Source organism: Zalophus californianus, chromosome 2 (genome assembly GCF_009762305.2).
Source record: "Zalophus californianus isolate mZalCal1 chromosome 2, mZalCal1.pri.v2, whole genome shotgun sequence".
Taxonomy (NCBI): Eukaryota; Metazoa; Chordata; class Mammalia; order Carnivora; family Otariidae; genus Zalophus; species Zalophus californianus.
This window is the reverse complement of record NC_045596.1, coordinates 202,403,799-202,418,291: the sequence shown is the minus strand read 5'-3', so window position 1 is coordinate 202,418,291 and position 14,493 is coordinate 202,403,799. Positions and strand designations below refer to the sequence as shown.

At 43.4% G+C, this 14,493-nt stretch overlaps 1 protein-coding gene across 1 annotated transcript in view; it reads left to right on the top strand.

Annotated features, from left to right (window-relative positions):
* The window catches only part of DLGAP2 (DLG associated protein 2), an 808,900-nt gene that overhangs the window by 81,505 nt on the left and 712,902 nt on the right, over window positions 1-14,493 (top strand). Inside the window, exon 2 of the mRNA XM_035726383.1 lies at window positions 7,843-7,950. Coding sequence (XP_035582276.1) covers window positions 7,936-7,950 — 15 coding nt within the window. The 5' untranslated portion in view covers window positions 7,843-7,935. The remainder of the gene's footprint in view (window positions 1-7,842; window positions 7,951-14,493) is intronic.

Below are 14,493 nucleotides of genomic sequence, written 5' to 3'. Positions count from 1 at the left end.
TGAGTTTGAGTTCATTTTTCTATTACCTGCCACCAAACACAATGTGATTGCTACTGAGATGTATATTTGTCAGGGATATCCAAGACACAAAACCCATAGGATGTGTATCTCTACCTATATCTCTGTCTAGAGAGATTGATTGTGGGGAGTTGGCTCACATAACTGCAGAGGCTGCAAGTCTGAAATCTGAAGGCTGGAGACCCAGCTGCATGAGTGTGAAGGGCCATGGACAAAGCCTCAGCCCTTGTACGTGACTTTGTTCCAAGTGGCAGTGTGCATCCCTGTCCCGCAGCGTTCTGCACTCCTCCAGCCTTCCAGGGACCACTCTGCTCTCTTCCTGCAGAGCAATCAGAGTGGAAGATGGGACAGTGAAAGTGAGAGGAGGAAGCAGGTACTTGAAAGAAGGAAGAATCTGTTTGTGTCAGAGAAGATATAGCGTATTAGAGAAGGTAGTGGAGAGTGGTGTTCTTTTGCTAATAAAGAGATGCCCATGACATTTCAATTAAATCTGTAATCCTAGAGTAATTTGTTACATAGGGATCAGATAGAAACAGATGGAATTAAGTCAACGATGTGCCTTTGCTCTCAGTGCTAAGGAGAGTGCATCAGGCAATGATAAAGATGGGGATAACAGATTATCAATTAGAAGACATCCATGGCTGGCTCAGTCGGTGGAGCATGTGACTCTTGATCTCAGGCTGTGAGTACAAGCCCCACGGTGGGTGTAGAGATTACTAAAAAAATAAACTTAAAAAAATATCTCGAAGACTACATGAATATATGAACTAAATATCTAAGCTGGATGGAGAAATCAGATTGAAATTAAGACATGCAGCTGTGGAGTACAGGAAAAATTGAATTTAAGGAACAATAGTGATGATGCTAACATGCGTATAGTAAAATTCCTATTCATAACATACTGATTGAACTTAATAGTGCTTTTGAGTATATATTTTTGTATATAAGATTTCTGTAAACACTGAAGCTTGCTATTAAGTGGGTGCCTGTAATTTAATGCTTAGAGGAAAAAATAATGCTATCATAGCCTTTACCTGATAGTATTGAATGACTTGTTTTCACATTGTTTATGTTTCTGTTCATACGTCCTGACCTTAGCCTACTGTGTGATATTTAGGATTTACATCAGGGTCAAGGTCTGTACCCATCTCTGTGAACATGTTCTACTTTTTCTCCACATGTGTAGAAATGTGGAAAGCGGTTAGTTCACATTTGTTGGAAAGAGGGGTGATGATTGCTTTGGCTGATGGGGTCCAGTGAGGGAAATACTGATCTCTGCATCATGTAAGTGCAAAATGGGATAAGTAGAATGATGTGGGGTTGTCTTGTTGGCATTATTCAGTTATGCTTTGCCATCATCTCTTCTTAACTATAATAGAAGATATTTTTGTTATTGAGTAGATTACCTTTCAACCAACTAAACAGAATTGGACATTTCTGTATTTTCTCATAATAGAGGAGCAGCAGAGTAGACGTTATGTTCTTCAGTTCCGTAGTGGTTCATGTTCCTTTTTATTTTTTAATTTTTATTTATTTTTTTAGAGAGGAAGGGAGGAGGGGCAAAGACAGAGGGAGAGGGAGAATCTCAAGCAGCCTTCCTGCTGAGTGTGGAGCCTGACGTGGGGCTTGATCTCAGCACCCTGAGACCATGACCTGAGCCAAAATCAAGGGGTGGACACTCAACCAACCGAACCACCCATGCGCCCTCATATTCCTTTTTAAAAGGTAAAAAATACCTGAGATATTTTGGAAAGATCAGTTAAAATATTTGTGGATATTAGAAATTAGGTAATATTTGGTGTTATATCTATATTCATGTACATATGCAGTAATCGGGAAAATATTTTGTGATTTGGAAAGTAGATTCCTATATTCATCTAATTTTTTTTATTAAGGAAAATACCTTGTGTAAGATATAAATATGGACCATTCTCTGCTTTGCATTCTTGAAGCCTGTGTGTGTATGTGTGATTTCTTAAAACCTATTCTTTTCAGCACTGAAGAATAAAAATGGAAGGTTAAATTTATATTACAATTATGCAGTGCAATTCTAAAGGAGGTTTGAGGGTCTAAAAAGCTCAGAGGTGCTGATTCGACCCTCACCAAGGGGCCTGCTGTCCTGACCTGAATGTTCTCCCTTGGGAGGTGGGGGAGCACCCCTTTCTCCCTCCCCCAGCTCTGCGAACTCAGAAGGGCCCAGTTCTTCACTGATGGACAGTCCATGTTTTCCCAGCCAATCAGGAAGGAGATGCTTGTCATCCTGCCCCTCAACTTTCTGGAGCCCAAGAAGAAAGACTCATGGCCACTTTGGGTGTGAGAGATGAGGGGACGGAGAGGTGAGCAAAATAGGCCATCGGATGTACTCCTCACTTGAAAGACAAACATACTGAATTACACAGGGCAGCCTGCTGTTAAAGTAAATTTAAAGGATAGACCAGAGGAACACTCAGAAAAAGACCCTAAATCTCATCTATAAAATAGGAGTGGGATGCCATGAAAAAGGGAGAAATTTACAATGAGAATTTAGTTTTCTTTCTCAAAATTGGGAGCGGTGAAAATTAGAACAGACATTGCCAACACCTGGATTAGTGTAACTGAATTAATAGGTGCACAGGGCATAGACTGTGAGGGCAGACATTCCCCGCCCAGGCCACGTTTGCAACATGTTTTGAGTCTTAAGATGTTCCCACCAATGTTCTGAGGACTTTACATGAATGACCCACTTAGTCCTTACAAGGTGGGTCCTGTTACCATCTCCACTTCACACGTTAGGGAACATTACCCCGTGGCTATGTAACCCACGTTTGGAGGCTATGTCACTAATGCATCCTGGGTCCTGGAGTTAGTACCCTGCTCGTAGCCCTGTTTGCAGCGAGGACAGCTCTGCAGCAAGAGTAGGAGGTGGTGTGGTTAGAAATGTTACAAAAATTATAGCCCTTGAAATTAAAACTCAGTAGACATTCACAGATCAGATGTAGCTGAAAAAAAATTAGTGAACGAGAAGCTGAAGCTGAAGAGATTCACTAAGCACAAAAAGAACATGAGAAATCCCAGGGATGCAGTGCATAGATCCAAAAGGCAGAAAATGCTTCTGATAGAAGTTAAAAAAAGGAATAATGGGGTGAATCAGTATTTGTGATAAAAGGGCGGATAATCTTCCCAAATCGATGAAAACTGTTTTCAGACTGAAAAATTGTACCACCTGACAAATACCGTATAATTTCACTTCTGTGGAATTTAAGAAACAAAACAAATGAGCAAAAGGCAAAAAAGAGAGGCAAAGCAAGAAACAGACCCTTAAGTACAGAGAACACACTGATGGTCACCAGACAGGAGACGGGTTGCGGCGGGGGGTGGGGGGGAGGCGTTGCTGCAAGAAACAGGTGATGGGGATGAAAGCATGCACTTATCCTGATGAGCACCAGGTGATGTACGGAAGTGCTGAATCACTGTAGTGTACACCTGAAACTAATATCACACTGTATGTTAACTGTAATTTAAAAACTCAAGTAAAAAAGTGGATACAGAAAAATTGTACCACCTGCTAGGCCAGAGTAAAGACAAGCAAGATGCACATCTTGACCCATCCTCATACAACACCACAGTATCCAGGGTAAAGACAGAATCCTGCAAAACTTAGTCAAGAGAACAGAAATTGCTTATAGATTAATGAGAAATTTCTCAAAGGTAACAACAGGTGCCTGAAGCTATCTGTTGGATTTCTTGGATTCTATACCTTGTCTGTCATTCAATATTGAAGTCAAAATAAAGACTTTTCCAGACATACAAGGACCTGGACAGTTTGCCTCACAGAGACCATGTTGAAAAAAAAAATGAGAAGATATTTTTGAGCATGAGGAATAATGAACCCAGAAGGATGCTAGCCAAGCGATCGAGGACACATTTATTTATAAGTATTGATTTTAGGATAAGTAATACATTTTCCTTTGGTTCCCACACAACAGTAATGTCAAGGCAGGTGTGCTCTGGGGAGGGCTTTGTGAACTTGAGGGCAAGTGTGAATATCCCAAGTTTCCTCTTGTATTCAAGAGGAAATTGGAGGTGCCGATTAATGGCTTTGCTAGAAAAATACACGTATACTTGTGTATGTTAAAACTGTTGGAGAAATACAATATATAAGTACTGAAAAATCCTAGATAAGGAAAAATCCTATATAAGGCAGTAAAGAGTAAAAAAGTACAAAGAAAAATTAAGTGAACTATCAGGACAGTGTAAGTCCCAGTTTATCAGTAATCACAACAAACATAGCTGGGTGAAACTCGAACATAAAAACAAATACTCTGTTTATTCAGATTGGATTAGATACAACATGGAATTCTTGATGTTTAAAAGAACATATGTTAACTATACTCCCACAAAACATATAAAAAAGTATCTGTATTCAACAACAACCACAATAAACATTAAAAAATGTCTTGCAGATAGCTAAACTTGGGCAAGATTCATAAAGAAAATTAAGAGAAAATCTAAGAATATGAAGATTAAAGATGAACACGATAGAATCATTAGTTAAAAGGGCCATATGATCTGCAGAAATTTTTGCTGAGAAATTTGAAAATCAAGATGAAATGATTGGTTTTCTTGGTTAATATAAGTGACATAAGTTGATCCAGCAAAATCTAGAAAATGTGAATGGTCCATTAAAATTTTTCTTAGATGTTCTTTTATGAAAGTCACTGGATCAGTTTTATAGGTAAATTCTGCACAAACTTCTACAAATTGATGATTCTGTGTTAACTAGTTCAGAGTTATAACCATCACTCTCTTTTAATGAGTAATTCCCAGACTTGTTAATATAGCAGAAAAAGGCTAATTTCACTTAATATAAATATAAATTTCATAAAATATTAGCAAATTGTATCTAGGTATATATTTAATATGACCAAATGGGTTTGTTCCATAAATGGAAGAGTATTTCAATAATAGCATCTCTATCGTAGTAAGCTATAAGACGAGCATGTTGAAAAAAAACACACACATGGTTGTATCAGGAGACCCTGAATGACCTTGAAACACCATAGCAGCCACTTAGGATGAAATTCTAAGAGTAATGGCAGGACACTTCCTAAACAGGCTTCAGGTTATAATCAGAGACCCCACAGCAAGCATAGTAATGATTGGGGAATACTAAACTGTGGATCAAAGCAGCAACACCAGAAAGGTCACTCTTGGCCCCAATTATTCTGGGGTCTCCAGTTAAGGTTACATGGGAAAGCAAAAGACATGAAATGTTAGAAATGTCCAGTGGAGAAAGGAAGAGGCCATACAAAATCTATAGGTAAGTAGGAACAAGGATGTAAAACAAATGTAAGATCAGTAGATAAAAATCATGAACTGTACCATGTGTGATGGCAAAATGCATCCATTCTCAGAAACAGTAAACCCTGCAGAACACCTTGGGAGAAAACAGGAATGCATAAAGTCTATAGGGAAGAAACCCTAAAACTGAAATACTTGGAAGGGACATAAAACTTTACCGAGTGCTAGGTAGGGGGAGCCCCTTTAATGGCAAACTCAGTATTAAAACCTATCACTTCACTTCAGGTGCATGAGCGTGTGTGTGTGTGTGTGTGTGTGTGTGTGTGTGCGCGCGCGCGCGCGATACAATTTCAATCGAATTCCTGTTGGGAGGGCCCTGAAGGTAGGGAGTAGAGATTTGATTAAGGGATAATAAAGTCAAGGCAGAAGAATAAATTTTAAGATTGTCTAAGAGTTTTAAAGAAAATCTGAATGGTGGGCATTCTGATCTCCTTAGAAACACAGGTCCCAATGCTACAGGAGATAAACTGACCTGTAGGACCGTCTTTTCTGTACAAGTGGCATTTTCAAGTTGGTGGAGAAAATATGGATTATTCAGCAGATTATTGGGATAATTGGTTAGCCATTGGAGAGCACATTTCTATCTCACAACTCAAAGTTTCAAACACATTAACGATCTAATCATTAGAAATAGTTGTAGAAATGCTAAAACAAAATGTAGTCAAATATGTTTTTTAAATCGTGGAATTGGAAAGATAAAATGATAGAAGCCCTTAAAGAAGGGAGTGATAGATTTGGACATAAATCCCATTAGGCCCGTGTAAATTGCTGAAAGCCACCACTGTGAAGTAAAGGCATCAGAAGGCAGGAGGAGTGTTGCAGCAGGTGGTCTGGAATATATACAGAGATGCTACATAGTAGCAACTCCCACCTAAAGAAGTAGACAAGTCTATGGAACAGGCAGTCTGCATGGAAATATATTTGGTCGGTAATCATAACAAAAGTTTTTGCAAATCTGTGAGAATAGTGGGAAATTCTTCTTCCATCAGAGACCCACAGAAAACCTGGCGATAGGTGATGTGGGCCCTGGCACACGCATGGCCTGTGACCCACTAAGGCCACTCCCAGAAGTGTGTTTGCACAAACCCACTGAGAAGCATATAGAAATGTGCAGAATTCCTAGCAGTTGGGAAAAACCGGAAACAACCCAAATGCCCAACAAGAAGAGATCTGCTGCGTCCGTGTGAGTCTTCAGGCAAGAAACAAAGGAGAAATCCTGGTACGGGATGTGAGTAATGCCAGTGAGGAGCAGAGTGTTGTTCTGGAACTTTCAGGAGGAGATGCCTGGGAATACACACACAGCTTAGGTGACAGTCACCGCAGATGTCCTAATGGGTACAGGAACCTGGGATTGCTTTCCGGTTTGCGCGTTCTTCACAGTCAGTATTTGCGGAGTATGCCTGCCTACCTAAAACAGCTGATTTTCCTACTTTGTGAGGCTCATACATTTGAATGGAAGCACATGGTATCTGGTAACGTGTTTGGTCAGAGACTCTGGGGACGGAGTAGGTTTCGGAAGGTGAGTGACTATGCAGGGTTTCTGGCCTCCATGGAAAGTTACAGAACACGAGCATGGTTTCTGAGGGTGCGTGAAGTGTGTGTAGGTACGTGTTCCGTGATTGTGCCCACTCAGTAGGAACAAACACACTGCGTGATGTTATCAACAACCCCCTGGAAGAGACCCCTGTCCTGTTTCAGCAGATGCACGTGGTGGTGGGGTCCATACTAGTTTCCAATGAGAGGAGCAGAGAGGTTAAGAATTTATCAAAATACATGCTCTTGCATCCCTCAGATTCATCAGGGTCTGGTGCTGTTTCTCCCCCTGGAAAGAGAAGGAGCAGTTGTTAATATTCCTGGTAGCGCTCTTGTTTCTTGGGGTTGCAGAGCTAGCCTGGCTTCACAAATACGGCTTCTGTCGTCAGCTTATTTGAGAATCGTACCCTGGTTTAAAGCATGGTTGTAGGGCGCCTGGGTGGCTCAGTTGGTTAAGCGACTGCCTTCGGCTCAGGTCATGGTCCTGGAGTCCTGGGATCGAGTCCCGCGTCGGGCTCCCTGCTCAGCGGGGAGTCTGCTTCTCCCTCTGACCCTCTTGAATCTCGTGTGCTCTCTCTCTCTCTCTCTCTCTCAAATAAATAAATAAAAAAATCTTAAAAAAAAACATGGTTGTATTATTTCTCTCCGGTTCTCTACCTTGAAGGTGGGAAAGCCACGTCTCGTTGTGTCGTGTGCTGCTTGAGAAATGACCTCTTTCTCGTGCCATGGACACGGGTCTGTGTGTACATACCCAGCATTTCAGGGTCTTTCTTACGCTGGCCTCACTCCTTATGGGCAGTTTCTCTGCCACATCGCTGTTCTCTGCTGTTGTGATTACCGCCTGCTGCCATGTTGTCTGTGCACATTCTGGGTGTTTTCTTGTCCACAGGGGGAGTTTGCTTATGTTTTTTTTATCATATTTTCCCCATTTCTATCCATTCCTCATCTTAGGCTTTGGCACCACGTGAGGCGCGGCCATAAGCCCGGCGCGGTTTCAGAGCACCTGCCGCTGGACGCCCTCGGCCTGCACCCAGCCCAGCCGTGATGGGGACTGCTCAGGTAATGTCCCTTGTGGGCTCCCTGCGCTCCATGTGTCCGTGCGGGCCGGGAGCCAGGGGGCCAGCGGTGGGACGCGGGAGGAGAGGGTGCCTTCTGTTCGGACAGACGGGGTGACTCCTAGCAGGCGCCGTGTTTGTGGAGGGTGTGGGGGAGGCTCCGAGGAGGTCTGTGGGGTCTCCGTGGTGGGCGGCAGGTGGCAGTAGGTGTGCTGAGTGTGTGCGCGGGCCCGCGGCGGCCGTGAAGAGAACTGGAACCCCCGAATGGGGCTTCTCTGTCTGTGCTTTCACTCGTTCGTGCTGGTAGGAGAGGCTGCCACGTGGCATTGGTGGTGGGTGCTTTGCTATGCGTGGGGGACATGGGAGCTGGGCACAGAGCTGGTGACCACAGAGCAGGGACGCACACGTCTGACTGCCACACATTCGTGAAATGCCCAAAGCTCCCGTGTGCTCAGGAAGGCCCCGTGGGGTGTGCCCACCGCTCACCTGCCTGTGAACACGGGTGATGGCGGGGCTGTGACCTCCCCTCCCAGTGCTGGTGAGCACATCCCACAGCCCGCTGCAGCCTCCACATGCGGACATGGTTCAGGGGAAGAGAAGATGCATCCATGGTGTCCCATCGCTCCGGAAGAGATTTGCGTGGATGAATGCGGTAAGATTTGGGTGGACCCTTTGATGATGCTCCTCTGTCCCCTCATGTGTCGCTTGGGGGCACTTCATATGTTCACATCTCTGTTCGCTAACATCTGCTTGGGCTTACTTGATATCCTCAGAAGGCGATGCTGACTTTGGGGTCCATCCCCACAGGCAGGAACATGGTAGCCCTTCAGTGGGACTTCAGTTTTGTGTAAGAGCCTTCAGGGAGGTAGAAGACAAACTTCTCCTTTTATTTAATTTTTATTTTTCTTAATTTTTAGTGTTTTTTTTTTTTAAGTTTGTTTATTGATTTAAGTCATCTCTATACCTAGCATGGGGCTCGAACTCACGACCCCGAGATCAAGAGTCCTATGCTCTTCTGACTGAACCAGTCGGGCGCCCCAAGCTTTTCCTGTTAAACTCTCCCTGCCGTCTGCTTCAGCAGAGATGAGCCCTGAGGCCTCCTCAGGGCTCGGAATCAGGCAGCCTCCTGGAAGGGAGGAACAGACCCCTGCCTGTTTCCTCCACGGATTGTGTAGGGTTCTGGGTTGGAAAGAGCAGAATTTACTTTGGCTTGTTTAGGCAGAAAAGGAGTTTATTACCAAGGATATGAGGTGCACCCTCCCTTTCAGTGGGGCTGGATAAAGGGGTTCTGCACTCGGCTGTCAGCCCCACCACCCGGGACCCAGCATGATGCAGAGAACACCCCCCAGGATGCTCACTCCCCATGCAGGGAGCACTGGATGGACAGAACTTTGGTGCAGACCTGCCTCTGGGGACAGTCTGTTGTTGGTGATGTTGGGTTGCTCCTCCTTGGGGAGGAGTCCTTCACAACGTGGCGAGCATCAGAGGTGCAGGGCCATGCTCAGCGATGTGGGGCAGTCTCACATGGGGTCCATCGCCGGAGCCTGCGGCAGGCTGCCCACCATGCCCCCAGCTCTGTCCTCAGCTTGCACGGTGGCCACAGTAACTGCCCCTACGAGATGCAACTGTCCCCTATAATAAGGGGACAACACTTTGTCCCGAAGGGGATCGCAGCAGTGAGGGAGCCGCCACAGCTCTGGCCGCCCCCATGACTCCCCCGCGTCACTGCTGCGAGCCCGCCGCCGCCTCTGTCATCGGCCTGCCACTCACGCTGGCCATGCACCCACCTTCCTCACATTCTGAACCGCACAGTCCTGGGTGGTTGGGGTGGTCCTGGGTGTGGGGGATGTTCAGCAGCACCCCACACCTCCAACCACCGGACTGTGCCCTCCCTCCTGCGGTGAACACCAGTCATGTCTCCAGGTGCTGCCGAGTGCCCCTTGAGGGAAGGTCATCCCCGCCCACCCCACCAAGAAACACCTGAGGTTTTCAGATTCACGGACATCAGGCTGCTTATAATCTTCCCTTAGCGTGCATTCAGGATCTGAGAATCTATAATGATGCTGTTTCTCTGGTTCTGGATGCTGTGAATTTGAATTTTCTCTCCTTTTTTCCTCATCAGTCAGGTTGGTCAATTTTAATGATCTTCTCCATGAACCAGATTTTGGTGTCATTGATTATCACTACTGTGTTTATATTGTCTGTTTCTCTGATACCTGTTCTGGTCTTGATTATTTCCTTTCCTCTTCTTACTTGGGTTTTAATTTGCTTTGATTCATGTTTTTTAATGATCAAAGCTGTGGTCAAGGATTTGAGACTCCTCCCTTCCTGATAGGTGTTTATTTAGTGTTCTAAATTTCCCCATGAACTTTACCTTGTCGGGGCTGAAGATTTCTGTATTTCTATAAACAGTCTTGACAGGTGGTTAATTCGTGGAAAGAACATTGTCCTTTGGGTTTTGTGGGTGGGAGTTGTCAGAAGCCCCCCTTCCCCCGTCCCCTCCATGGGACTGGACCAGCTCTGGCTGGGATGAGCTGCCCCCCGGGCCACACTCTGGGCTTCACTCAGCCACAGATGGGTTCATCTGTTTTCTTCTCTTAGAATTTCCTTAATGATACTGCTGTGTAGGTGGAATGTTCTTGTGTTCCAGCTATGTTTGGGATGTCTTCCCTTCCCACCCCACCACTGGCCTTTACATGGATTTGGAGAAGGACAGGGAGACAAAGGGAGACTTCTCTCCCCACCTGGATCCCGTCTGTCTCAGCTTCTCTGTTCTGTCCGTGGAGGGACATGGGTCACCTCCCTGGGAGGCCACTACAAATTCCATGGGGAGGCCTTCTGTCTCCCTTTGTATTGCTCATTCTCCATTGGGGCAGTTTTGCCCCCGTGGCCAGTGGATGTCAGAGTGTCCAGAGAAGTTTTTGGTTTTCATAACTGGGCAAGGGTGCTGCTGGCATCTGGTGGTTTGAGGCCACAATGGTACTCCTCATCCTGCCCCTGCCACGAAGAGGGAGCTGGTCCAAATGCCAAAAGAGACAAGGTTGGGGAGCCTTGCTTTTACTTTTATGATCTAACCTATCGTACTTAGAGTATCCTTAAGAATCTGAAAAAAGGATAAAGCAATAAGATAATCTTGACAAACCATTTCTCTTTAGTATGAGGTTTTTTGCATGGGAGGTCTTAGGACAGTGAATGGTCTGCATGCAAATTCATTTATATAGATTATATTTAAAATGCATATTTGGATTTTTTGGGATAACAATAAAATGTTTTTGAAACAACCTAGTAGAATTATTCAGGTGCTTATCTTTTCATTGATATAATGGCTCAGTGTACATAATCCCAACAATGGCAATATTGAGTCCTCATGCACAATTCAGAGCAGTATTTACATTTCTGTTGTGCTCATAAAAGGATAAGAGCAGGCTGTATTTTGATATTTGTCTCATTTAAAATAAGAGAAATTATAGAAAGCGTTCTTAGCATTGCTGCTGGATCAAGCCACAGTAATTCTGAATGCAGAATTCTAGTTTATTTTTCAAAAGAAAGTTCACTCTTCTCCAGGTAACTATGAATAGACCTACGTTGCTCCAAGATAATGATTATCTAGAAAGAGAAATAAAATAGTACCACGTATGATCCTGACTGTCTAAAGGCGACAGAAACAACCCTTTCTTAGAGCACTACTCGTTTTCATTGGGTAGTGTCATTGGTTTTTAGTTAGGGTTTTGGTTAACTTTGACAAACCCAAATGCTTTCCTTTATTGAACATGTGAATTCAGTTTGGTTTAATTTTTACTAGGCTACACCTACTGGTGCTTTCTTTCCTTTCTCCCTAATTAGCAAGAAAGCTAGGAGGGTCCTCATATCACCTGTCTGATGGTGGAGAATCTGGTTTCTGGTGTTACGGGGTGAATGGAGGTGGGGTTTGGACAGGTATCCAATATTTCCTTGGCAGTTGGAAACCCGGGTTCTAGTTAAGATTGGTCTGTAACTCTCTTTTGACTGTGGCAGAGCGTGCTAATCTGCCAGTCTCCCTTCGCTGCCCCTACCAGTGAGGGGCGTGGGTCATAAGCCCTAAGTCTTCTCCGTTCTCATGGTCAGATCACACTTCCCTGCAAGGACTTCAGCATGGACGATGAGTATCTAGAGCTTGTGTGAGTAAATATTTCAACTTTTTTAGTTCAGCAAGTACATATGTATTAAGAATAAATTGTATGGATTATTTGTGGGAGTACCTTCTAGCTAGCTAATTCAGAGATTTACTTGTAGAAATTGTGAATGCTGTAATTGTAAATTCTTTTTATTTGTCTCTTCCTTTTTAAAAACCATGCAAACAATGTATCTTAGGATGAAAAATTAGCATAAAATTAGCATAAGTAAAATGAAAGATTCAGAGATGGTCATTGTTGCTATTTTGGTTTACTTTTCACATTTTCCTATGTCTTTATATGTATATATCCACAATTTGTATTAATAAAATGATTATTCCAATTATTTCAATAACAGATGTTTTAACAAATTAATGCAATATATTATGGCAACTGTCCTTGTCAATAAAAATATTTAAAAATATTTTAATAGTGATGAAGTATACCATGAAGTGGGTATCACTCAGGTGACAGCAATGTCCTGTTCTCCGGGAATGTAAATAATGCCTGGATGACTTACCTCTGTTCAGCTAATTATCCTCTTAGAATACATTTGTGGACTTAAAATGTTTCAGAAGATAGGAAGATTTTAAAGACTTTCAGCATACATTTCAATATGGGTTTTACAGAAATGCACCTGTTTATCCTTTCACTCAGACTGCACACCTAACAATGTTTGCTTTTTAAATTTTCTTTATAATTGTGGACTTGACCGATGATCTGCGCTTGGCAGTTTCATTTACTTAGGTTAGTGTTTCTGTTGAACGTGTTTTTTCCTACTTCTCCCTTTTGCTTGGTGTTTAAATGGCACGGTGTAGGGTCTGTTACTCATGCTAATGTTATGAGGATGTTTATTTTACTGTTTTGAAATCCAGACCATAAGATATTAACTCTTTTCATGTATTTATGATCCAGATATTTTTTTGCTTCTTCAGATTGCCATTTCAGCTTCAACTTTATAGTTTTTATATATGTAAGAAGTAAGTTGTCACACAGTGATGTCTATGAATGCATTCCTCCATGAATTCTGACTTTGGGGAAATGCTAGAAAGCCTTTCTTTGCCAAAATTTGCATAAGCATTCAGCCATATTTTAGTTTAACATTTTATTTCAGTTTCTATGTTCATGTCTGTAATTCTTCTGATTTATTTTGGTTACGTATCAAACGAAGGCTGTACGTCTGCCGCTAGTTGGCTAACTAGCTATTGGAATACCATTTCCTGAGAATGATGCCGTTCCATTTTCTCATGCTGGATTAACTTCCTATTTTGGGAAAATGCTAATTGAGGTAGACTCTTGCATCACTCTCCCCTTTCCATCAGCTTCTGTTGGTAAACATTTATGTTAAAGCTTTTTCTTTCTTTTGGAATTGCCTGTTGAGTTCATAACAAGTATGTGTTTGTGTGCGAATGTATGCTAGAGCATATAGTCTTGGACGATCCCTGGAAGGTGGTGCTTGGCTTGGCTTTGGGGAAAAATGTCACCGTGAAAATGCTGTGTAATCCTTTAGGATGGAGGAATTGGCACGGGACGGTCTCCTGGAGTTGGGCCTTTTCCCCCTGAAGTCAGTTCTTTGAAGGGCACCTGCTCAGGCCAGCTTTGCACCTGAATACATTAATCTGGCTCCCAAGTTTACATAGATGCAAAGCCAATAGGCATATCTGATGGCACGCCATAGCTGCAGCCGGCAGGATTGGGATTCGACAGGTGCAAGTGCTAGTACTTCTTCCTACATTGATAGTGTGTCGTCATTTTCCGATGACACATATGTAATCAGTGTCGATCTCTGACACTGTCAGGAGCCGTGATGTGGCCAAATCACTCATAGCAATTTTGGGTAGGCATAGTGCTAGAGTAGGCATTTTAGGGCCCTTATCTTGAGAGAATTCGCATTTTTTTTCTGTAATAAGTTACCACAAATGTATTGGCTTAAACAACATAAATTTATTGTCTTAGAGCTCTGTAGGTCGGTCAGGCATCTGGCACAGGCTCACTGGGCTGACATTGAGATGTCCACAGCACTGGTTCCTTCTGGCGGCTCCAGTGGAGAATCTGTTCCTTACCTTTTCCAGCTTCTGGAGGCGCCCACATGCATTCCTTGGTTCTTGACTGCAGGCTCCATCCTCACGTCTATGGTCCTTGGAGGAGCTAGGAAACAGGCTCTGCTCTCATGGACACATGTGATTATCTCAGGATTATCCCCTCACCCGGAGACCCTTAATCCTATAAGCAAAGTCCCTTTTCCATTCGAGGTACCGTGTTGGCAAATTCTGGGATTAGATTGTGGACATCTCTTGAGCCATCATGGTGTCACCACAATATTTATGTGTCATGTAATCTTGGGCTTGGCTTTCATTGTTGGGGAGTTTATGTTTTACCATGAACTTGAACAAAAT